At 47.0% G+C, this 23,665-nt stretch overlaps 1 protein-coding gene across 1 annotated transcript; it reads left to right on the plus strand.

Moving 5' to 3' along the window:
- The first annotated feature begins 200 nt into the window (after positions 1 to 200).
- On the plus strand, positions 201 to 23,323 carry LOC149401438 (uncharacterized). Its single transcript, XM_089610716.1, has 5 exons — positions 201 to 478; positions 548 to 640; positions 706 to 807; positions 891 to 973; positions 23,128 to 23,323. Exons 1-5 carry the CDS (start codon positions 245 to 247, stop codon positions 23,321 to 23,323), a joined length of 708 nt encoding a protein of 235 aa, XP_089466842.1. The 5' UTR covers positions 201 to 244.
- Positions 23,324 to 23,665: the final 342 nt, after the last annotated feature.

Raw genomic sequence — 23,665 nt, forward strand, 5'->3', positions numbered from 1 at the left:
GGCGTCGTTTCTGGGAGAGCTCGTGTTGGGACCCCTAGAGCGAACACAGTTCGCTACGATCAGACTGCGCATGCGTTCTACCAAGACGTTAGGGAGCAAAATCCATTGATCGGGACGTTCCAAAACCGATTAGGAAACCTGATCAAGAGTACCATTCCAGTCGACCTCCCAGACTGGAATCATGTACCTGCGTAGAGTGTGGCGGCTCTTATGAACTCGATTCATAACGAGTATAACTTCGTTTATGAACATCCCGAGAGTGGCGAGCTTGTGCCTGCAGATCCTATTCACAACGAGATTGATATGGCTATCATTCGCGATGCGAAGAGGATGCCGTGGCCAGAAGTCGAGGTTGTCGCAGGTCTTCTTCAAGACATTTTGCGGGAGTAAGGATCTCGCTAAAAATGAAACTCCCGAAGGCTACAACAAGGAAGCCTGGTTGAAAGCAATAGAGACGTTCGACTCGCCGGAGCATAAGGTATGAGTTAAACTTCCGATGGTTATTCGAATTTCTTAAAATTAAACTTAACGAATTTATGTCTTGCAGGTGAAATCTCTCCGCAACCGGGAAAATTCGAAGATGAAGAAGACGAAGGCGAGACAAGGGTCGCTTAGTTTTTTTGGTCATCGCTCGAGGAACGTAAGTCTCTTAATATTAATATGCAATATATATGTGATTCATATTTTAATGTTGAAAAATTACAGCGAATGGAAGATGGGAGTATAGGCTCGGCTTTAGCGATATGGTCAGAAAAACACCATGACGCTAAGGGATCGTGGACGACGGACTTCGCGAAGACGCAATACGTAAGTTAATTTTTATTTATTTACTATATTTAATTACTTTATTTCTTCTTATCTGATAAGTTTTTTGTGGTTTTATTTTGAAGGATCAAGTCACCGCCCAGAAGATAGATATTTTGCGGCAAGCGGAGGAGCAAAACGTCGTGATCTCCCAAGAAGATGCGGAGATGTACGCGATGCGCGATGTTTTGGGAGTGCGCAGAGACTGGAAAGTCGGTTTAGGGCCTTCGATCCCAAGGTCATCGTTGGGTATTGCCCAAACGCTAGATGGAGGCTCGTCAAGTTCGTCATCTCAGATCGATCCATTGGTTGCCGAGATGCGAGCTCAGATGGATGCCCAACAAGCCGAGCTGCAAGTGATGCGGCAACAGATCGCCTTCCTCAGCCAGCAGCACAACAAGCCTCCCACGACTCCTCAACCTCCGCCTGCATCGCAACCAGGTGGGACGGATCAGCAGACGCCAGGTTCCACGCCGGGTTCTACGCCTGCTTCTATGGATTACTTGCGAGACCGTCCTTACGGAAGCGGCGGAACGAGCGGCAGCGCGTCAGGCAGCGGTGGACGAGGACGCGGAAGCGGTTCTCGAAGTTCTGGCAACTTATTCGGTAGAGAAAATTCTACTATCGATAAATTTTATAGGAAAAAAAATTAGGAATTCATTTTTTCGCTTTTTTTGGAAAGAATTTTTATTTTTAATTAAGAATTCTATTTTTAGAATATTATTTCTAATTCATTTAGAATTTTGTTAATTAATTTTTATTTAATTTTAAATGAATTTTAATTTAATTTTTTAATTTTGTATTTTTTTTAATTTAAAAAACATATTCGGTGCGACAATGTCGCACCGAATATCATGGCGGTAACGGCATTAGGTGCGACACTGTCGCACCCGATATGAATTTACCCGCCAATTTTATAAAATTTGGCAGGAAAATAACTTAGGCATTAGGTGCGGTGCGTCGCACCTGAAAATGTCGCACCTAAAGGGGTACTTATTAGGTGCGACATGTCGCACCCAATACCTTCTGCGACGGGTTATCCGGTGCGACGCTGTCGCACCCAATGTCGCACCTAATAAATTTTTAGGTGCGACATTTTAAGCATTGGGTGCGACATTCGTCGCACCGGAAAACGTATTTTGTCCTAGTGAATTCAGTACTTTCGGAAGATACCTAGAATAACTATAGAGTCTCCAACTCTCAATGCCTCATAACCAGACATCATAGAGTATTCTAACAATCATACTGAGGTCAATAGTCCTTTGACCCTTAGATTGCGAATATCGTTTTAAGCAAACTACGAAGAGTTTGTTCATGCAAATCTACATTTGTCTCTTCGTAAGTTGTTTAGTTTGTTTATGGACTAAAGACTAGTGTTTTATCATAAAGTTTCAAATAGACAAGGAGGAATGAATGAACGTTTCAACTTTTTATTAATGAATAAGCAATTACAAGCAAGAGTCTTCATGAGACTTTATTACATCAAATGTACAATATATATAAAGACTACAACTCTTCTTGTGGGCACCATTGACAACACCTTATGACCCACAAATTAGATTTCGAACAAAAAAAAAAAACTCTCATCATCCAAGAGCAACCAACATTAAAACAAACAATACTATATCGTGTTTTGTTTGATCTCTAAAATCTGAATTCAAAGTTACTGCGAAGTGCAATCATACTCATAGCCGAAACAAGAACATCATTCCGCATAAAAACATTGCTGACATTAACATCAAAATTCATGGGGAAAATTTTCAAATCAAGGCCATCAAAAATAAAAATTTGTAAATAAGATTGATTACATTATGTATTTTCATGGATGACAATGAATTATGAGTTTTTAACCAGTGATGTTCAAATAGTTTAACTGCAACATAAAATGAATGTACCGACAGTAAATATATATAAATACCACAAAAAAAGCAAAAAAAAAATATATATATATATATATATATATATATATATATGCGTTTATTGTAAAACATAAGAAAAATTATAAAAACACACCTGATTTCATCAAACAAAACCCAACCATCGTGTAACCCGCTGCAATTTCCAGACGTTAGGGTGAAATTCCAATGTAGCGATTGAAAAAAAAATGTAAGAAAATCAACGAAACTCTTATACGCTAAATATTTGAAACTAAATATAGAATATCCACCGATATAAAATAATAACAAATAAATCGTTACTTTCAAAATTTGAAATTCAATTACTCGTAATTTAAAAAACAGTTGCTAAAAAGAAGGGATTTAATTCACTACCGATTTGTTTAAAATTTGAATGTACACAGTAAAAAAATTCAAATTTTAAACATAATTTTGGAAATAAAAAATGGAGGGACAAACTGTAAAGTACAAAAATTTCTGATAGGGCCACGTCATACTTGTTGTTGTCGGTCGTTTTCGGAAAACCCGAGACGCCAAGAAGGCACGTCGCTCAAAGGGCCGATGGTCAGGCCGGAGGTCCTGAAGAGCGGCAAATCTTCAAGCCCTCGCCCAAACTCCTGACTCCTCGAGTCGAGCTTCGCTCCTCGAGTCGAGCCTTGAGTCAATCTCCTCGAGTCGAGCTTCGCTCCTCGAGTCGAGCCTTGAATTGTTCCTCGAGTCGAGCCTTTAATTGTTCCTCGAGTCGAGCCTCGAGTCATTCTCGAGTCACTCCTCGAGTCAAGTCGCTAGTCGCTCTCGTCGAGTCGAGCCTTGCTCCTCGAATCGAGTCACTCTCGTCAAGTGGAAAGCTTCATATTTCACGTGGGAAGAATGATATTCGAAGGCCCGCAAAAGCCCGGCAAGACGAGCCGTTCATCACGCACATTTTCAAGCTACGCCGGCCGGCCGTGCAGCAGACGGCGCGCCGCGCCAGACAGGTGCGTGCCGCGCGCTCCATGCGCCACGCGACCTGCGCCGTGCCCGGTGACCCTCGCGCCGCGCCCCCTGCGCCGCGCGCCGCGCGTTGTGCGCCGCTCTTTGTGCGCCGCGCGCGCCGTACGCCTCCACTTGATGGCATGCGCGATCCTAGTCCCACATGGACGAAAAAGGGACCTTCTAAGGCCCCCAAACACCTATATAAACCCCTCCCATTGAGGGGAAAGCCATCCCATTGAATCCTATTGAATACAGAAAATTCTCTGCATCTCCTCTGCTTCTCTGGATGCCATATTTGGCCTGAGGCAGATTCTCTTCTCTCTCCTTCGTTCTCAGAGGTTCTGAAGCACTCACGGGGACTTCCCGGACGTCGCTCCCTCTGACCGAACGTTCTCCGGTGCTCAAGCACGCCCCTAGGGTTCTCGATCTCCGAAGTTCTGAGACGCTGTCGAGGACTCCTCGTGCCCCGTCTCCTTCGTCGAGCACGCCTCTCCGCCAAGGCTCCGCGCCTCATACTGCGTCCTACACGCTTGAACTACGTTCTGACCTGATCCCACGCACGGGTACGTAGGCAGCCGACAACCAAGGCACGGTCACTCTTCCTCTTCACCCCCTACCTCTCCCGAGAGGCGGGTTGATCGGAGAAAACCCTAGCTTGAGACTATCGAGTTCACACTCTTGGCCCGGGTGCGATCACTTGGTCCGGCCTTGGATCGAACCGCCCGAGGTTTTAAATAGTTGTTCATTTTCGTGCGACAACATTTTGGCGCTAGAAGGAGGGGACTTCCCGACCTATTCAGCCCGAAATCCCTTCTATTCATCTTCTTCTTTTCTTCTGCGAACTCAACCTTCTCGAACTTGAGAAACGATGAGTAGCCAACCACCCGTACGTTCTGAGGGCGTGAACAACCCCGAAAACGTCGCTAGGACCAAGAAATACTTCTTGCGTTCCCGAGCGCATGGTGACGAAGAGTCGCTCCACGAAGAGAGCTCGACCCGTTCGCCATCTCCATCTCCTGATAGCAGGGACAACCGCATCGTGGAGTTAGAGGAGAGTATCCGCCGACTGAAGGCGAGGAACGCAAGGTATCACAGCCGACTGGCTGCGAAGCAATCTATGCGTGACACGACAATCCCCAACGGGGATCATGAGAACCTCAACGAGGAAATCCGCGACCGCGACCCTGATTACGAGGGTACTGGTGAGTCGGAGGATATCGAGACTTCTCTCACGAAGGACGGGGAACTCCCCGCCGTGTTTGAAGTCGGTCCATCGAATCCCTTACCCCGAACAGGCGATGCGCCGGCAGCTTCTCAAGAGGGGAATTCCCGACGTTCAGCTCTCGACCGACTAGGTCCGAGGGAGAATGTTGCGGAAAGTCAGGGCGCGCGGAGAGCGCACCGTCGCAAGCAAAGCCGGCGTCTCCGTACGGCCAGCCCTGACCTTAGGGACCGCCTCACTGCTCAATGCATTGGGCGTGGCCATGATCTGAGAGAGCGACTAAGCTCTAGACCCAATGTCCCGCTGGCAGCCCCAACTAACGGGAACCGCCGCGCAGGACAGGGGTCTAACGAAAGGCTGCAGGTGACTCCTCCCGATCAAGGGGTTACTCCAACGACCGGTCTCAATGTGGTCACTATGATCCACAACCTTCAAAATGAGGTACGAGATCTCCGAGAATACGGAATGGGTGGAAGTGCCTATGGGGTCGTTGGGGAGAATTCATCGCCTTTCACTACTCAAATACTAGCTGAGGTTTGTACGGGGAATTTCAAGCTCCCGAACCTCGCTCTCTATGATGGAAAAGCAGATCCTGCTTACCACATCCAGCACTATGAAACCTGGATGACGATGCAGGGTGTTTCTCCTGGCGCCATGTGCCAAGCTTTTAGTTTGACCCTCGCCGGACCCGGCTTTGAGTGGTTCAAAAACTTAAGGCCAGGAAGCATCCACTCGTTCAAACACCTGAAGGACATGTTCCTAGCACGGTTCGCTACGTCTATGGTCCAAAAGAAGACCAAGATGTACCTGTGGTCAATCAGGCAAGAGAGTGGCGAGTCTCTTAGACGATACCTCGCCCGATTCACTGAAGAGTCAAACAAGGTCGACTGCTTTGACGACAGTGACGCAATAGCCGCTATCATAGAAGGCTTGCGCACAAGTGACTTCCTCAAGTCTGTCGTCGGCCGTGTCCCTTCTACCATGGCCGAGTTAATGACTCGAGCTAAGACCTTCATGGGAGTCGAAGATTACCTCGACGGCCGCAAGAGCACTAATCAAAGCTCTCGCCGTCGAGAAGAACCTATCCGCGAGCAGAACGAACCTCGTAAGAGGCGAAACAAGGGGAACCAGGTTTCTAGCAACCAACCCCCTGTACCTCAGAAACCGCGACTTGCGGAAAACTTCAAAGGGTACTCGTCGTTCACGCCACTGAACACGGCGCCGGAAAGGATCTTGGCTCTGGCACGTGACAAGTTCACGCCCCCGGCTCCAATGAAGAAGGATCCCGCAACTCGCGATCGGTCCAGGTATTGTGAGTTCCATCGGGAATATGGTCATTTCACCTCGGAATGCTACAACCTCAAACGGCAAATCGAGGCTCTGATCCAACGGGGCGAGCTGAAGGAGTTCGTGTTGCGCATGATCGGCGCTGCGGGCCCCACCGCGAACAGACAACAGTCTGGTCAAGGAGGAGGAGCAGCCGCTTCTGCCAACCAAACCACGGCTACTGCCAACGCCAACCCGCAACTGCACGTGGTAACCACCATACTGGGAGGTCCACAAGATGGGGATTCGGCCCGATAACGGAAGAAATTCCTTAGGGCCGTGTCTCAGGAAGACGCTGCTATGCACGTCAACTTCACATATGAAGAACCTCCGTCCGTGCCTCACGAGACGATGTATTTTACCAATGAAGAGGCCAAGCGAGTTGTGCATTCGCACAATGACGCGATCGTGCTCAAGGCCCAAGTGGCCAATAACTTGGTGAAAAGGGTTCTCATCGATAACGGCAGCGCTGCCGACATAATTTTCAAGTCCACCCTAGAGCGCATGAAGCTCGGGGGACTGCGCCCGACTCCGACCCAAACACCATTGTTTGGGTTCACTGGGGAAAAGGTTATGACCGAGGGCATCATCGACCTGCCGGTCACCTTTGGGACCCCTGGAGGAATCGAAGCCGTTCACATGGTCCCATTCCTAGTGGTCGATCAAGAGTCGCCCTACAAGTTAATCATCGGGCGACCCACGTTGAACCGGCTAAGGGCGATCACTTCCACGTATCACCTACTGGTGAAGTTCCCTACCGAATGGGGAATTGGCATCATGGCTGGAGACCAATCCCAAGCCAGAATATGCTACGTGCAAGGAGTTGATGGCAAGTCCGCGGGAAAAGCGGTCAACACAATCTTCCAACTGGAAGACGATTACCCATGCAACCTAAGGGATGCAAGGAAGTTCGGAGAACTTGACCCCCGTGATGAAATCGAAAGACTTAAGGTGGAAACCTCCGATGATCTTGTGCCAATCGTCCTGGACGAGTCGAAGCCTGATCAGGTTGTAAAAATCGGCACCCGACTTCCACTCGCCATCAAAACTCAGCTTACCGCCTTCCTTAGGGAGTTCAAGGATGTTTTTGCATGGACTCATGCGGACATGCCCGGAATCGATCCCGAGGTAATAGTGCACCGACTGAACGACGACCCAAAAGTCGCCGAAAAAGTACAGGCTAGACGAACGTTCAACCCAGAACGATACCTGGCCATAAATGAAGAGGTCGAGAAACTCCTCACCGCAAACTTCATTCGAGAGGCTAAGTACCCCAAGTGGGTCACCAACGTGGTAATGGTAAAAAAGCCCAACGGGAAGTGGCGAATTTGTATAGACTACAAAGATCTTAACAAAGCCTGCCCTAAGGACTGCTTTCCACTCCCGCGCATCGAACAACTAGTGGACGCCACGGCCGGCCATGAACTTCTAAGCTTCATGGACGCCTATTCCGGCTACAACCAAATTCGAATGGACGAGCCCGATCAAATTAAGACGACCTTTGTCACCGATCGAGGTCTCTACTGTTACAAGGTCATGCCTTTCGGCCTTAAGAACGCGGGAGCAACGTACCAACGCTTGGTAAATCGGATCTTCGCCGATCAAATCGGCAAGATGATGGAAGTGTACGTGGATGACATGCTCGTTAAAAGCCTGCTGGCAACCAATCACGTACGCGACCTAAGGGAGATGTTCACAATCCTCCGCCGATATAAAATTAGGCTCAACCCCAATAAATGCGTATTCGGGGTTGAATCCGGAAAGTTCCTCGGTTATATCGTCAGCCGACGAGGCATAGAGGCGAACCCGGAAAAAATCAAGGCACTCCTTGAAATGAAGTCGCCAAGACGAGTTAAAGAGGTACAAAGCCTGACCGGTCGGATTGCCGCTCTAACACGCTTCGTGTCTAAAGCCACCGACAAGTGTCAACCGTTCTTCAAAGCTCTGAAGAAGACGGACAGCTTTGAGTGGACGGACGAATGCGAAAATGCCTTCCAAGAAATGAAGGCTTACTTTGGGTCCCCACCATTCCTCTCTAAACCGAGAGAGGGCGAGACGCTATACGTGTATCTCGCCGTCTCCGAAAGAGCTGTAAGTGCTCTCCTTGTCCACGAAGAAAACAAGGTCCAGTGGCCGATCTACTACGTGAGCAAAGCCTTACTCGACGCGGAAACGCGCTACACCGAGATTGAGAAACTTTCTCTGGCTCTCGTAACGGCAGCTAAGAAGCTACGACCGTACTTCCAAGCTCACCCAATTGCGGTGCGAACTAAGCATCCAATCGGTAAAGCTCTTCAAAAGGGAACATCGACTCGCATGGCGATCTGGTCCCAAGAATTGAGCGAGTACGGGATTGAGTTCCACCCAAGAACGGCTATAAAGGGGCAGGCCTTAGCCGACTTCGTGGCAGAATTCTCCTACGCTCCTGATTTGGGAAGAGCGGAAGCCGACCTTAGCGACGATACGCTAACTCGGAAAAGGAAGGTAGACCCAACGGGTCCCATCTGGGAGTTATACGTAGACGGAGCATCTAATGCTCGGGGGGCGGGCGCCGGAATAATCCTGATTAATCCCGACGGGGAAAAGCTGCGATACGCCCTTCACTACGGCTTCCAAGCCTCCAACAATGAAGCTGAATACGAGGCGCTCATTGTAGGGATAGAGCTGGCACAGAAACTCGGCTCCCATAACCTGCGAATACACTGCGACTCGCAGTTGATCGTAAACCAGGTTAGAGGAGATTACACCGCCAAGGAACCCAACATGATCGCGTACCTGGCTAAGACAAACTCCAAACTCGAGGCCTTCTCTTGGTTCGAGATTCACCAAATCCCGAGAGAACAAAATTCGGAGGCTGACGCGCTTGCCCGCCTCGGATCTGGCATCGACGAAGACGGATTAGGGACCGTACCCATTGAATCTCTCCCACGACCATCCGTCTCCCGAGACGAAGTCGGGACCATAGAGGTGGCATCTCAGCCCACTTGGATGGACTCAATTGTCGAGTTTTTGCGAAGAGGGGAACTCCCCGAAGACCGCAAGGAAGCCGATAAACTGAGGGCCTTAGCATCCAAATACACGCTCCGTGAGGGCATACTCTATAAGCGCGGTTACTCGACACCGCTGCTCCGATGCCTCGATAGCGTTGAGTCGACCAAGGTCCTCCGCGAAATCCATGAGGGCATCTGCGGAAACCACGCCGCGGGAACTTCCCTTGCGCTCAAAGCACTTAAGCAAGGCTGTTTCTGGCCTACCATGAAGCGAGATGCTTGCGAATGGGCAAGGCGTTGCGATAAATGCCAGCGCTTCGCGGAAATTCCGCGACAGCCCCCGACCCCGTTAAGCAGCATCGTTGTCCCACGTCCCTTTGCTAAGTGGGGCGTGGACATCATTGGCAAGCTCCCTAGAGCGCCAAGGCAATACGAGTACGCCATTATCGCCATCGACTACTTCACTAAGTGGGTAGAGGCCGAGCCGCTTGCCAGAATAACTGAAACAAACACGACAAACTTCATCTGGAAGAACATCATATGCAGGCACGGTATCCCCGCCTCCATTGTGACCGACAACGGGGCACAATTTGACAACGCGCGAGTAAGAAATATCTGCGATCAACTGAAGATCAGCAAGACCTTCTCCTCGCCGCGTCATCCTCAGGCCAACGGCCAAGTCGAGGCAGTCCACAAGACTATCAAAAGCAACCTGAAAAAGAAGCTCGAAGACAAGAAAGGCGCCTGGGCCGAGGAATTGCCGTTCGTCCTATGGGCATATAGGACAACCGCGCGAAACGCCACCGGTGAGACGCCATTCTCCCTTGCATATGGGGTCGAGGCCGTGGTTCCAATTGAAACTGAGGTACCCACGTTCCGAGTCGATACATTCGACGAAGCGGACAACGACGAGGCCATGCGCCTTGAGTTGGACCTGATCGATGAAAAGAGAGAGGAAGCATTCAGATGCCTCGCCGCACAGAAGCGCAAGGTCGAAAGATACTACAACTCCAAGATCAAAAGGCGAACCTTTGCCGTCGGAAGCCTCGTCCTCAGACGAGTGTTCCAGAACACACAAGTCCAAGGCGCCGGCGTCCTAGGCCCGAACTGGGAAGGCCCTTACAGAGTCCGCAAAGTCATTCACGACGGGACATACTACATCGAGCACACGGACGGAACTCCGATTCGCCACCCGTGGAACGCAGAGCACTTGAGGCAGTACTATCAGTAGCTAGCGTCCCCCGCTTTTTTATCGCTTTTATTTCCCATTTTCAATAAGGCCTACGAGCCAATGTTTTAGGATTTAAAATTTTCTCGCAAGTTTTTTCGCAAAAGTAATAAAACTCAAGTTTTCCGTTCCAAATTTTGTTTTATGCAAGTTTTCTGGTTATCGAACAATTAACTTATAACCCAAAAACTTGGGGGGGCTAGCTATGGTAAGGAAACTCTCAAAAGAACACGCTCCACCAAAAAACTTAAGACGCCTACATGGCGCAACCTAAGACGCCTACATGGCGCAACCTAAGACGCCTACATGGCGCACGTAAGACGCGTAAAGGCGCAACCCGTAAGACGCCTACATGGCGCAACCTAAGACGCCTACATGGCGCACGTAAGACGCGTAAAGGCGCAACCCGTAAGACGCCTACATGGCGCAACCTAAGACGCCTACATGGCGCACGTAAGACGCGTAAAGGCGTAACCCGTAAGACGCCTACATGGCGCACGTAAGACGCGTAAAGGCGCAACCCGTAAGACGCCTACATGGCGCAACCTAAGACGCCTACATGGCGCACGTAAGACGCGTAAAGGCGCAACCCGTAAGACGCCTACATGGCGCAACCAAAGACGCCTACATGGCGCTCGTAAGTCGCGTAAAGGCGTAGCCCGTAAGACGCCTACATGGCGCAACCCAAGACGCCTACATGGCGCACGTAAGTCGCGTAAAGGCGCAGCCAGTAAGACGCCTACATGGCGCAACCTAAGACGCCTACATGGCGCCCGTAAGTCGCGTAAAGGCGCAGCCCGTAAGACGCCTACATGGCGCAACCTAAGACGCCTACATGGCGCACGTAAGTCGCGTAAAGGCGCAGCCCGTAAGACGCCTACATGGCGCAACCTAAGACGCCTACATGGCGCACGTAAGTCGCGTAAAGGCGCAACCCGTAAGATGCCTACATGGCGCAGCCCGTAAGACGCCTACATGGAGCACTCAAGACGCCTACATGGCGCAGCCCGTAAGACGCCTACATGGAGCACTCAAGACGCCTACATGGCGCAACCCAAGATGCCTACATGGCACGATTTGAGACGTCCACGTGGCACAATCCGGCACACGTAAGGCACCTACGTAGCATGGCTGACTCGCAGTTGAAAATACTTAAGAACGCAAACCATCCAAGTTACTGGCGTGTTTGAAAAGGTATCCTGCCGAGGTAAAAGGATGGACAAAATCATTGACACAAACAAGTGACCATTCATGCATGCCATAGAAGATGAATGTGCGAAAACATTCATAAAAATAAATGAATAACTCCTCATAAAAGAAAGGGGCAACTGCCTCAAAACCGAGAAAGCATGCGCTAAGACAAGTGCGCTAAAGGGAAATATCCTAGTAAGCAAGCGCTAAGACAAGTGCGCTGAATGGAAAAATCTAACCAGGAAAAATAAAGAAAGGAAACGGTCACTCGGCGGGATCGTCGCCCACAGGGTCGGCCCCGTCGAGTGGTGGGAATAGCGAGTCGAAGAAGTCGAAGGTGACCCCCCGAGAAACATTCTCGGTAGCTGTGGCGTCCCGACACTCCACCGCCGCTGCGTGCCTTGCCTCCTCGACTCCGACATCAAAGTCGTCTTGAAGGTCGGACGCAAGCTGCTCCGCCGCGGCTTTCTCCTCGGTGACCCGAACCACCTCCTCCGCCAAGGAGTCGCGCTTACGCTCCGCACGAACACGGGCAGCCTCACTCGATGTAAGCTGGCCCTAAAGAATGCCAACTTCTTCTGTGCGTGATTCCAACTGACGTCGAAGGTCCCGCGCTTCGCTCCGGAAGACCTCCGTCGATCGAGTCGCCACTTCAAGGGCTTGACGTTCCGTCGTTAGCTCCTCAGCCATCTTCGCCACCGCCGCCTGAGCACGGTCGCACTTGCCGCGGGTAACTCCCAATTCCACGCGAGCCTCCTGAAGCTGCTCGCGGAGACTCGCAAACTCCGCCTTTGAGTGAGAACCTCGCTCGGCGTGGGCCAGCTGAGACTTCGCTTGAGCAAGCTCCTCCTGGGCGCGACTCATCCGCCTGATGAGGTCGTGAAGGATCTTCTCGCCCCGGGTCGCTCGAGCAAGCACCTGAGAAGGCAAAAAGACAGTTTAGCAAAAGACAGATTCATCGCAAACGAGGTAAGGGAAACTCACTCTCTGTGAATCGGAAACGCCGTGACGAAAGAACTCCACGTCACTGCTGGCCACAACGCTCTTCCACATCTTCATCGAAGATTGAGCAAGGCCCAGGGAACATTCCCCCCTAACCTCCGCGGCCTCCACGTCGACCATCGAGTTCACGCGCTTAGAGTCCGAAGACGTGTCTGGCAAAGCCGAGGAGGAAGGTCGCTTCAAAGAAGCGCGAGGACCGCTCTCCGCCCGATGATCGGTATCGAGTTTTTCCCGACCATCCCGCGCAGCAATCCGACGACGAACCGCCGCCAACGACTTCGGGTCCCGGGAAGCCTTCGCTAGACGAGCCCGAGCCCTCGCCCTAGCCGAAGAGACTGCAAAAACGACAAAGTCAAAACCCTAAGCTAAAAACAAAAGCAAGAAGTACAAAAAGTCGACATACCTTGAGGATCGCCGCTCGAGAGAGATGATGCGGCACTTGGGGCACCCTCGGTCCGCTGACTAGGAGGAAACGGCGGGAACCACCCAGTGGAAGCCATCAGCTCAGGAGAACGAAATCGTTCGACGGCTTTCCGAGCCTCCGACATTCTCCGGATCTCCTTCACAAAGTCGAGGTCGTCGGCCCCCTCGTTAGCGGGAAACTCGGACAAGGGGCCGAACCGGAGCGGCGCGTCACCAAAAGCCTCCGCCGAGACCCACACCCATGGTCATCGATTGTACTTCTCTGAATCGATGATCAGCTTAGTATTCCGGCGATCGCGGGCCACAAAGAAACTGGGTTGCCCGGGCGCAGGGAAGACCGCGATGAGATTGCGAAAATCACTCACGGTCCTCACCCGCTCAGTCTGGCAATGCCACTTCATATGGCACATCGCCACTATGCGGTAGAATGCCGGGCTCATCTGACATGCGTGCACCCCCAGACGGGCGAGAAGCTGCTGAACGATGGGTTGAAACGGCAGCCGCAACCCGCAGTTAAGACTCGCCACTGAAACTGCGGCAAAACCACGACGAGGCCGGAAAGGACGGTCGTCCTTTAAGGGACGGAGAAGCGTCACGGACGACGGAATGGCAAAAGCCTCCCGGAGACCGACGAATGTCCGGTAGGTGAGCGTGCTCGAAGCATCGACCCCCGAACAATCGAAGTCCTCGGGAGCAGCAAGGCCCTCCTCGGGATACCACTCCGTCCTAGCAAGCGACCTCGCCGATACCAACGCCTCTGCGTCAGGGGTCCCGGGCTGAGGACCCCCTGACTCCACGGAAGGGCTCCTGCCCTCCGACACAACCGCGGCAGCCGCCGGCGGTACCTCGGGACGCTCCGATACGAGGCCTTCGGCCCCCGGACATGTCTCTGACTCACCTCCGGGATCTTCAGACTCGGGACCAAAGTCGTCCACGCAGTCTATCTCGTCGAGAACCGACTCTAGCAGAGTCACCGCGTCCACGTCCGTAGCATCTCCCGGCACGCCTTGAGAGTCCAAGTCGGACTGCGGCACGTCGGGGCAGGCTTTGCCGCGAACCCCCTCGCCAACCAAGTTGATCACGAGACGAGGGGCAGGTTCCCCGGACGTGGGATGATCGGACTCCCCACCTGTATCGTGCCCAGCGGGCGCGCACTCTTCTTGAGGCTGAGCAGCAGGCGCAATCGCGCCCAGCTCGCCTTCCTCGAGCCACTGCTCTACTCCGCTCGGATTTTCTTCCACGTGCAGAGGAACTTCCCTTAATCCCGCGAAGAGATCATCATCTGCGTGTTCAGAACCCTAAAACAAGAGAGAGAAATCAATCTTGTGACTCTCAGCTGAGAAAAGGGGAGGGACACTCATAATGCAAGCGTAAAAGAGGAAACAAGCGTAGAGAAGAGAGAAAAAAAAATAAAGTGAGGAAAGAAGAGAAGGAGTGGTCTATTTATAGACTTCTAGGGGGGTAGGAGTCGAAATCCTACTCCCACAAGGGTCAAATTCGGAGTAGAAACTCCAAAAAGTTGGAGTTCTCCCGCGCAAGGCGAACCAGCCCCGCGCACGGGGCGCGCCGCGCGCCAAGCTCGCGCGCCGCGCGGGTCACGCAGCACAGACCGCGCGCCAACCCCAAAAAAAAAAAAAAAAAGAAGAAAAAAGAAGAAGAAATTTTTTTTCCTCGGGGCCACAAGGCACGGGAAATATTTTCCTCAAACACCCAACTAGAAGAACAAAAAGTTCATCGCTGGGATGCCTCCCGAACGACGAACTTGGGGGGCTAATGTTGTCGGTCGTTTTCGAAAAACCCGAGATGCCAAGAAGGCACGTCGCTCAAAGGGCCGATGGTCAGGCCGGAGGTCCTGAAGAGCGGCAAATCTTCAAGCCCTCGCCCAAACTCCTGACTCCTCGAGTCGAGCTTCGCTCCTCGAGTCGAGCCTTGAGTCAATCTCCTCGAGTCGAGCTTCGCTCCTCGAGTCGAGCCTTGAATTGTTCCTCGAGTCGAGCCTTTAATTGTTCCTCGAGTCGAGCCTCGAGTCATTCTCGAGTCACTCCTCGAGTCAAGTCGCTAGTCGCTCTCGTCGAGTCGAGCCTTGCTCCTCGAATCGAGTCACTCTCGTCAAGTGGAAAGCTTCATATTTCACGTGGGAAGAATGATATTCGAAGGCCCGCAAAAGCCCGGCAAGACGAGCCGTTCATCACGCACATTTTCACGCTACGCCGGCCGGCCGTGCAGCAGACGGCGCGCCGCGCCAAACAGGCGCGCGCCGCGCGCTCCATGCGTCGCGCGACCTGCGCCGCGCCCGGTGACCCTCGCGCCGCGCCCCCTGCGCCGCGCGCCGCGCGTTGTGCGCCGCTCTTTGTGCGCCGCGCGCGCCGTGCGCCTCCACTTGATGGCATGCGCGATCCTAGTCCCACATGGACGAAAAAGGGACCTTCTAAGGCCCCCAAACACCTATATAAACCCCTCCCATTGAGGGGAAAGCCATCCCATTGAATCCTATTGAATTCAGAAAATTCTCTTCATCTCCTCTGCTTCTCTGGATGCCATATTTGGCCTGAAGCAGATTCTCTTCTCTCTCCTTCGTTCTCAGAGGTTCTGAAGCACTCACGGGGACTTCCCGGACGTTGCTCCCTCTGACCGAACGTTCTCCAGTGCTCAAGCACGCCCCTAGGGTTCTCGACTAGAGTTCCCCTCGCGCGTCTAACGCGCTAGACACGTACGCGATCTCCGAAGTTCTGAGACGCTGCCGAGGACTCCTCGCGCCCCGTCTCCTTCGTCGAGCACGCCTCTCCGCCAAGGCTCCGCGCCTCATACTGCGTCCTACACGCTTGAACTACGTTCTGACCTGATCCCACGCACGGGTACGTAGGCAGCCGACAACCAAGGCACGGTCACTCTTCCTCCTCACCCCCTACCTCTCCCGAGAGGCGGGTTGATCGGAGAAAACCCTAGCTCGAGACTATCGAGTTCACACTCTTGGCCCGGGTGCGATCACTTGGTCCGGCCTTGGATCGAACCGCCCGAGGTTTTAAATAGTTGTTCATTTTCGTGCGACAACACTTGTAGCTATTTACTTAAGATTTACGAAATGTTGGCTATTTAGCAATGTCAAACGTTTAAATTGGCTATTTTGCTAACTTGTTGTAAATAATAACCTCAACCATCGCATCTATAAAAATAGAACGAGATATAAAAGAGCAATTGCACCATATAGAAAAAATTAATATTATATTTTTAATTTAAATTCTCATACTAAAACAATTAATTTTTATTTTGATAAAAAGTTGAAACATTATCAACAAAATAATGTGAAAAAATTATTGGTTAATAAACAAACTAAAATCTTAATTTTCCATAGAATTATTTATATATTTGATTGGACAAATTGGCCTGACCGGTCTTACTAGCTCAACTGGACTATTACATATCGACCCACTTGAACCAGTAAACTACTGTTCGTGTTATTAATGTAGGTATCGCGATAATCATGAATTTTTTGAACTTTTCATGATGTCTAATTTATTATTGATTATGATTTTCTAAAATAAAAGATTTGTAATTATTAACTTATTCAAAAAGACAAGGGCATTTGTGTGATAATTTGATTGATAACAGCCAAAGGCTTAGATTACCAAAATAGCGCAAAGGAAATTCAAAATCTTCTACAGGAAGAAGATGAAAAGTGGATCACAAACAATAAAAAATGCAACAAAACAATCTGTGGGTTACATGTCTTTGTACGTAACCAGTCATTATCAGATTACTATACGACTCACGAGCGGAAACACGGATTTCGCTTGTTGCAGATTGCGGTTTTAGGGGTCTTGCTTGACTGAGATCCATAATCAAAGATGAAAATCATATCTCAGATCTGAGAACTACTCCGATTAAAGATCGGTTGGTACAAAAACCAGATCTACTAAGTAAGGATTATTAAAACATAATTAAAAGGAAAAAAAACATAAAGAAGAAAATATAAATAAAAAGTATCTTCCTCTAGGTCGAGAGTTTTATCCTAGGATAGGTGGCGACGTCGAAGATTAAAAGTCCATGTCTTGATTTTTTTGAAAAGGCAGCGTCTTTTTTTTTTTTTGGATTTTGAGGAGAGATTAGGGAGAAAGCAGTGAGATACTTTTTGCTCATCATTTGTGTGATATTGTAAGTCTCATTTATAGAGGAGGTCATGCTTATTTACGTTATGAAAGGTCACTTCATAAAAAAAAAAAAAAAAAAACTCCATTTTAAGGTCATAAAGGGACCTGATTTAAGTAATCTCGAATATCATGGCTGATAAAATGTTTCTAAAGAAAAGGCTAAAATGCTAATTGGACCTATGAGAAAAATCTCAATTTTGATTGGGAAAGAAGTCAATGGATACTTCGATGGATTGGACAGTCATAGGCTCTAGCATCACAGGCTGTATTTTCGGCATCGTCCTTGACGATCCCACACTTTCGAACCGAGTTTGAAGGTAACGATACTTCGGGTATGACTTTTGGAATATCTCTTAATTAGTTGTAGAATCGATACTTTTGCAGTTTGAGTCAAGCTTAAATGCGTAAGCTGTGTAAACCGTAGAATAATGAACTTCTGTTGCGCACTAAGTTCGTGAACGCGAGTGACACAAAAGTTTGACGGAAAAAGACGTCATTTATGACGTCATTGTATGTTCCACCACGGGAATGTTGTGTTTATATGACGGAAAAAGACCATCATGATTATTAATTAATAATTTTTAAAAATTGACAGCTAGTTTAAGTTGTTTTCTTTCACTCATATAACACCTTGGTTTAGTTCACTCATCGGAATATTGAATAAAAAATGCATGCAGTTATATACCCATCATTAACCCGCAGCTCAAACCAAATCAAAATGTTAATTTTTAGCTATTTGGATTTTTATATTATTTAATTTCATCCACACTAGAATAATGCATTTGAGAGAGAGAGAGAGAGAGAGAGAGAGAGAGAGAGAGACTCGTTGGTTGTATTTCAAAGACTTGACTTGTCTTTTATCCCTCCCCATTCAACTATGTAATAGACTTTTGGTGCATAATCTCTCAGAGTACCAAAAGTTCTAACAAAAAAATTGGATTTTTATATTATATAATTTCACCCACACTAGAATAATGCATTTGAGAGAGAGAGAGAGAGAGAGAGAGAGAGACTCTTGTTGGTTGTATTCCGAAGACCTTGACTTGTCTTTCATCTCTCGCCATTCAACTATGCAATAGGCTTTTGGTGCATAATCTCCCGCAGTAACAAAAGTTCTCAAAAAATAAATATTTGAATTTTTATATTATATCATTTCATCCACACTAGAATAATGCATTTGAGAGAGAGAGAGAGAGAGAGAGAGAGAGAGAGAGAGAGAGAGAGAGCTTTTGTTACTCTGAGAGATTATGTACCAAAAGTCTATTCTATAGTTGAATGGCAAGGGATGAAAGGCAAGTCAAGGTCTTCGAAATACAACTAACAAAAGTCTTTATCTCCCTCTCTCTCTCAAAAAGGAAGGCCGAGAATCCAGCCCAAGATCCCGCTGCTTCCACTGAGAGCAACGACGTGTTCATGGTGAAGCCAAACATGAGAAGCAGAGACAAAGGAAAATCACATATTGTAGAGGAGACAACGTGAAAATCCATTACGAAAAAGTATATATTTTAGGTATAAACTCATTTGGTGAAAAAAAAGGAACAATTTGTTTGTGCATATGATGTTTGTGGGGAAATTTGTTGTTTGAAATTATTGTTGATGTGCGTGTACTACGTTAAAAGACAGGTTGCAGGTATTTTTGGGGGCGATTGGTCACGAAATGTTGATTTCGTAAATCTTCACAAAATTGGTCATTTTTGTGATATGTATCACGAATCAGGAAATTCGGGACACATTAGTTACGGTTTGTTTCTTCAAAGTTGATAGTATTGATGTCAATATCCCTAAAATAACTTATAAAATTTCACTTTCTATCGTAAATATGAAATAAAATTCTGCTATGATATTAATCCTTATGTTAATTTTTTTTAATTAAATATATTAATTGGACACATGTAACATGTGGAAATAAATCATATGGTGTAACTCGTACATCCTGATAGATAGTTGGAGCATTACAAGTCGGTTTATAATATATTTGCTTTGTAAACATATGTATTAATCAACTATTTTGCATAGTTAACTAGTATCTTTTTTTTTCATATCACGCCAAAATAACCTTAAAGAAGAAGGACGGTGATGAATCTACCGAACAGTAAAAAAATAATAGATCTATATGTCCTTCCTAGTCCCTTTACCAAAATATTTACCTCTGACAAAACAATTTTCTTAAAGAAAAAATAAACTTAAAAAACTTTGCCGTACACATTCTACATATTATAAAAAGCCTTTACTTCTAACAAAACTTGCTTGTATTATTTTCAAGAGACATTACTACATTGGATACCATTTGTATGATGTACTTCAACTACAAGATAATCACACATGCCATTTTCTCAAATTACTATTCACACTTAATGGTTTTAAAAAGTTCATTACAGGTACTTAGTTATAATTAACTATACATGTATGTATATACTCAGGATCAGGAGATTTTGATCATATATATGTAATATATATTCCGGAGAATAAATTAGCTAGTATAAAGATTAATTCCAACTTCAAAGATGGAACAAAAGTACAAATATATATAAATATTTCCTAATATTCAGTAGAATATTGACAGCATCACAAAGGTATTCTTAGTGGAAAAATCAAATATAAATAGAGGACTCATGACCACTTACCAGTTCTCGCGTGACCCCTTGTTATCTCGTGGACCCCACTAAAACGAACCCAGTTTGACGGTAACGATGCTTCGGGTATGACTTTTGGAATATGTATTATCGTCGATATTTTTGCTGTCTGAATCAAACAAAACTGCTTGGGCTGTGTAAACGCGTGGACTAACCAACTTCTGTAGCGGAATAGTTCGTAAGCAGTGACACGAAAGTCTGTACTCAAAGCAAATAAAAAATGCTAATTTGCAGTCTATTTGAACTTTTACCAGCTTAAATCAACACTAGTGCTTCAAGTATAAGAAATTTTACGTATGGTAGTGTTACTCATAGAATTCGCCGAGATCAAACGATCTAGTCGGTATTCCGAGAATAGAGATATCCAGCACTAGAGTTCGTACCCAAAGGTCCGAGAACTCATGAAGATTAAGGAGCGAACGTTCATACTAACAAAGAGCGGACCCTATTAGTCAGAACTTCGAAGAGAAGAGAATACAATAGGTGTAAAAAGACTAGTCAGACAATAAACACGTGTAATAGATAATCAAAACGCTCACCTCGACAGTTAACACCGAGGATAGCTCAAATAACCACTCACTCTTCATAAAAGCGAGTGGGGATCAAATAACTGCCATATGACGTGAGGCTGATCACCCCACGATCCATAGCATTCTCCCACGACGTCAACTTGTTGGTGGATCGAGCTCGTATCAGACACGAACAATCGCTCTGATACGACTCGTTTGAGATGATTCCACCATATAACCATATTAATGCGGAAAAATAATTAATTACGCTGATCATAAGCTAATTAAATTATGGTTATAATTAACAAGATCTAGTTATGTTTAATTAATTTAATTCACGAGAGCATATAAGTCAAGCAACCGATATAAGAGTAAACGAGTACTTACATTGATTTTCGGTTCAGCTACAGAACGCTCCAATCCAATCGCGTACTCCTTGCGTCTTCTTGATGAAGGACTCGAGGATGACACATTAGTCTTCCGAAACGTAATCTCCGAGACGAATAAGAAAGATGAGTGTGCACAGTCTTTATCTCACTAGATCACGAAACTAGGTGTTTCGAGATCTCTCTCTTATTTTACTAAGAATGGAAACGAATTTCCGAGGGGAGGGAGAGGCAGATGCACGGCCAAGGGAGGCTAGTGATGCACGAAATTTCTCTCAAATTTCTTAAAATAATTGCTTATTTTTGCCTTCTCATGAACCCCTATTTATAGTAGTAAAAAAGAGATATTCATGGAATCTTCCAGAATATTTTATTTCCTTTTATTGTGTTCACACTAGTGGATTAAATCTAGGCCATTGGATCTCATCTACTGAATCCTACTTTTTCTCTCATCCATCAGATCAATATCTATGGGATATTATTCTTTTATTTAAATAGAGAATAATTTATTTAGTGAGATAATAAAGGAGGATATATTATTTTCCTAAATATTCTCCTAAATACTTTCCTTTAAATAAGGAGAAAATATAGGACAATATCTTATATTTTTCTCTCTCCTTTATTTAAACAACTAAAGAGAAAATATTGGTAAGTACCAATATTGAAAAAATCGGATTTGGAGGCGCACGGCCAAGGGGATTTGCGCAAATCCTATGCCGAAATTCACAATTCGAATTTTCCATGTGTGCAAGGCCCAATTGCTTAAAACCCAATTAATTATTTATTTACTTGGTCCAACAATAAACAAATAATTAATAATTGTTTATTTACTTGATCAAACAATAAATAAACAATTCTACCATAAATATTTATTTAATTCTGCGAATACCCGTTTTCCAGAATTAATGCTGTCAATCACAATTACAGCAAGTGAGATTAATAATGATAAACATTATTATATGAAAGTTCTTATCCGCCTTTATCAGAGCCGAATCGGGGACTATGGACCTAGTAATAGGAGCTTCACAAATCCGATGAAAAAGACGAAATAGTATTTTCTCTTTTGTCCATCGATTCGTCTAATCTTGGTCAAATACTCCACCTTGTAAGCCAAGACTGAACTCTCCTTTATACTAGAATTATATTTACTCATCGTGACGAGTGTCCACTGATATAGTTAGTTCGTGATCAAGATCCTCCAGGTTCAACCCGTATCGAGAGAAGTCAATTTATCCGTTATACTTCTCTTGATACATATCAGCCCTAAGCATTGTTGCTTCCCCAGCGAAAGATTCTTTCGAACGTTACTTACTTCGAAAGTGCTAGCAATCTATCGGTTCTGGAATCAACCCTTAGGTGAGTGAACATTAACCTTCTTTCAGGAAGGCTGGATTCCGTATCTGTAAATCACTTCCCACTCGAATCATGCTCTGAGAAAACTCCCAAGACATAAGCTGTGATTAGCATGAATAGCCTTTTAGCGAATAAGTCAAAGAGCTCAGTAACATAACCCAGTGTCCATGATCACTTCAGGATTTAGATCAAGTCTCACTGTGACCATCATAGTGGCCTCGGTTAGTGTGTCGTAACGGTCCTTAAACGACACATCTACACCAAGACCTGTCCAGGTCGTACACTTACCACAAGTGTAGAATGCTCCCACATAGTGATCAGCCTTCACCTCTGTGTTCCACATATATGACTTTAGATATAGCTTTCCAGGCGTATATCAGTCATCGACCATGTTTTAGCACACCGCCCGAACTCAGGTGCCCAGCACGTGACTCAGTTAGATACGGAGGCTATGGAAGATAGTTGTTATTGATTCTAATTGTTTAGAACTCAACCCACTAATCATATAATGCTAATAAAGTAATCTTATTATCGAATTTAGTAATCATTATCTTCAAGTGGGCAATATTCCCAACACAACTAACAAATGCCAAGGCCCCCAGATTTCTATAAATATGGATATCGACAAGACCAAGAGGAGGAGAAAAATCTCTGGAAGAAGGAAGAACTAGATTTAACTTGAACGTTTGCTCTGTTTTATTTTGCTCTCTTGTAATAGATTCGTCTTTATTTAGAGAAATTCTTGCCTAGGTCCTGAGACTCTTCGAGACTGGGTACTCGGAACTCAGATTACTTCATAAGATAAGTGTAACCAATTTCTCAGGTTAACATTTTGGCGCTAGAAGGAGGACAGCTAAAGAATTATTGCCAGTTCATCCATTCCAGACCATAACACCGTAGATGGTAATCTCGACGCAGAGGTTGAGCATCACAACAACACTCTACCCTTCATCACGGAGGAAATGGCAGAGGTCCACCGACAGCCCAGTCTTGCTGAACAATTCAAGGAAATGCGATAGCTTATCCGGGCATTGGAGACCAGCAATACGGAGCTACGCGGGAGGATCCAGGCGAAAAGGGTCACCATAAGGAGCGCAATGATGATCCCCGATGAAGAGCCCTGTCACCGATCCGGGAAAGATCCCATGGAGCAGGAGCCGAGGATTAAGAAATCCCGGAGACACGCCAAGGATTGCTATGAAAGAGACTGGGAAGATTCCGACTCGGATGGCTTCTAGACCAGTTAGGGAAAGATCCTTGACTGGTACCAACTTTCCGGAGAAAGAAGCCGTTCCCAGACCCTGAAAGATCATGGAGGGAGCTCATAGACGAGCGACAGTACGAGCACCAATGAGACCAACTTCAAAAGATTGGAGCGTCGAATTGAGGAGGTCGCTGTAGGCCGGAAAGAACCCGCCCTAAAGATTGGAGAAACCGTCTCCCCCTTCTCCGCTCGGGTGTTAGCACACCCCTTGCCGAAACACTTCAGAATGCCAACTATACCGGCCTATGACGGTAAGACCGATCCCGGAGATCATCTTGATACCTTGTCGTCATGGATGCATCTGCATGGAGCTGCC

Source organism: Urtica dioica, chromosome 4, assembly GCF_054948205.1.
Source record: "Urtica dioica subsp. dioica isolate 48M chromosome 4, U.dioica_male_clone48M_v1_H2, whole genome shotgun sequence".
NCBI classification, from domain to species: domain Eukaryota; kingdom Viridiplantae; phylum Streptophyta; class Magnoliopsida; order Rosales; family Urticaceae; genus Urtica; species Urtica dioica.

Coding starts and splice junctions, on each gene's coding strand:
- LOC149401438 (XM_089610716.1), top strand. CDS start 245: ATGAACATCCCGAGAGTGGCGAGCTTGTGCCTGCAGATCCTATTCACA. Junction 808..890: donor ACTTCGCGAAGACGCAATAC/GTAAGTTAATTT, acceptor TTTATTTTGAAG/GATCAAGTCACCGCCCAGAA. Junction 974..23,127: donor TCCCAAGAAGATGCGGAGAT/GTACGCGATGCG, acceptor ATTGGAGACCAG/CAATACGGAGCTACGCGGGA.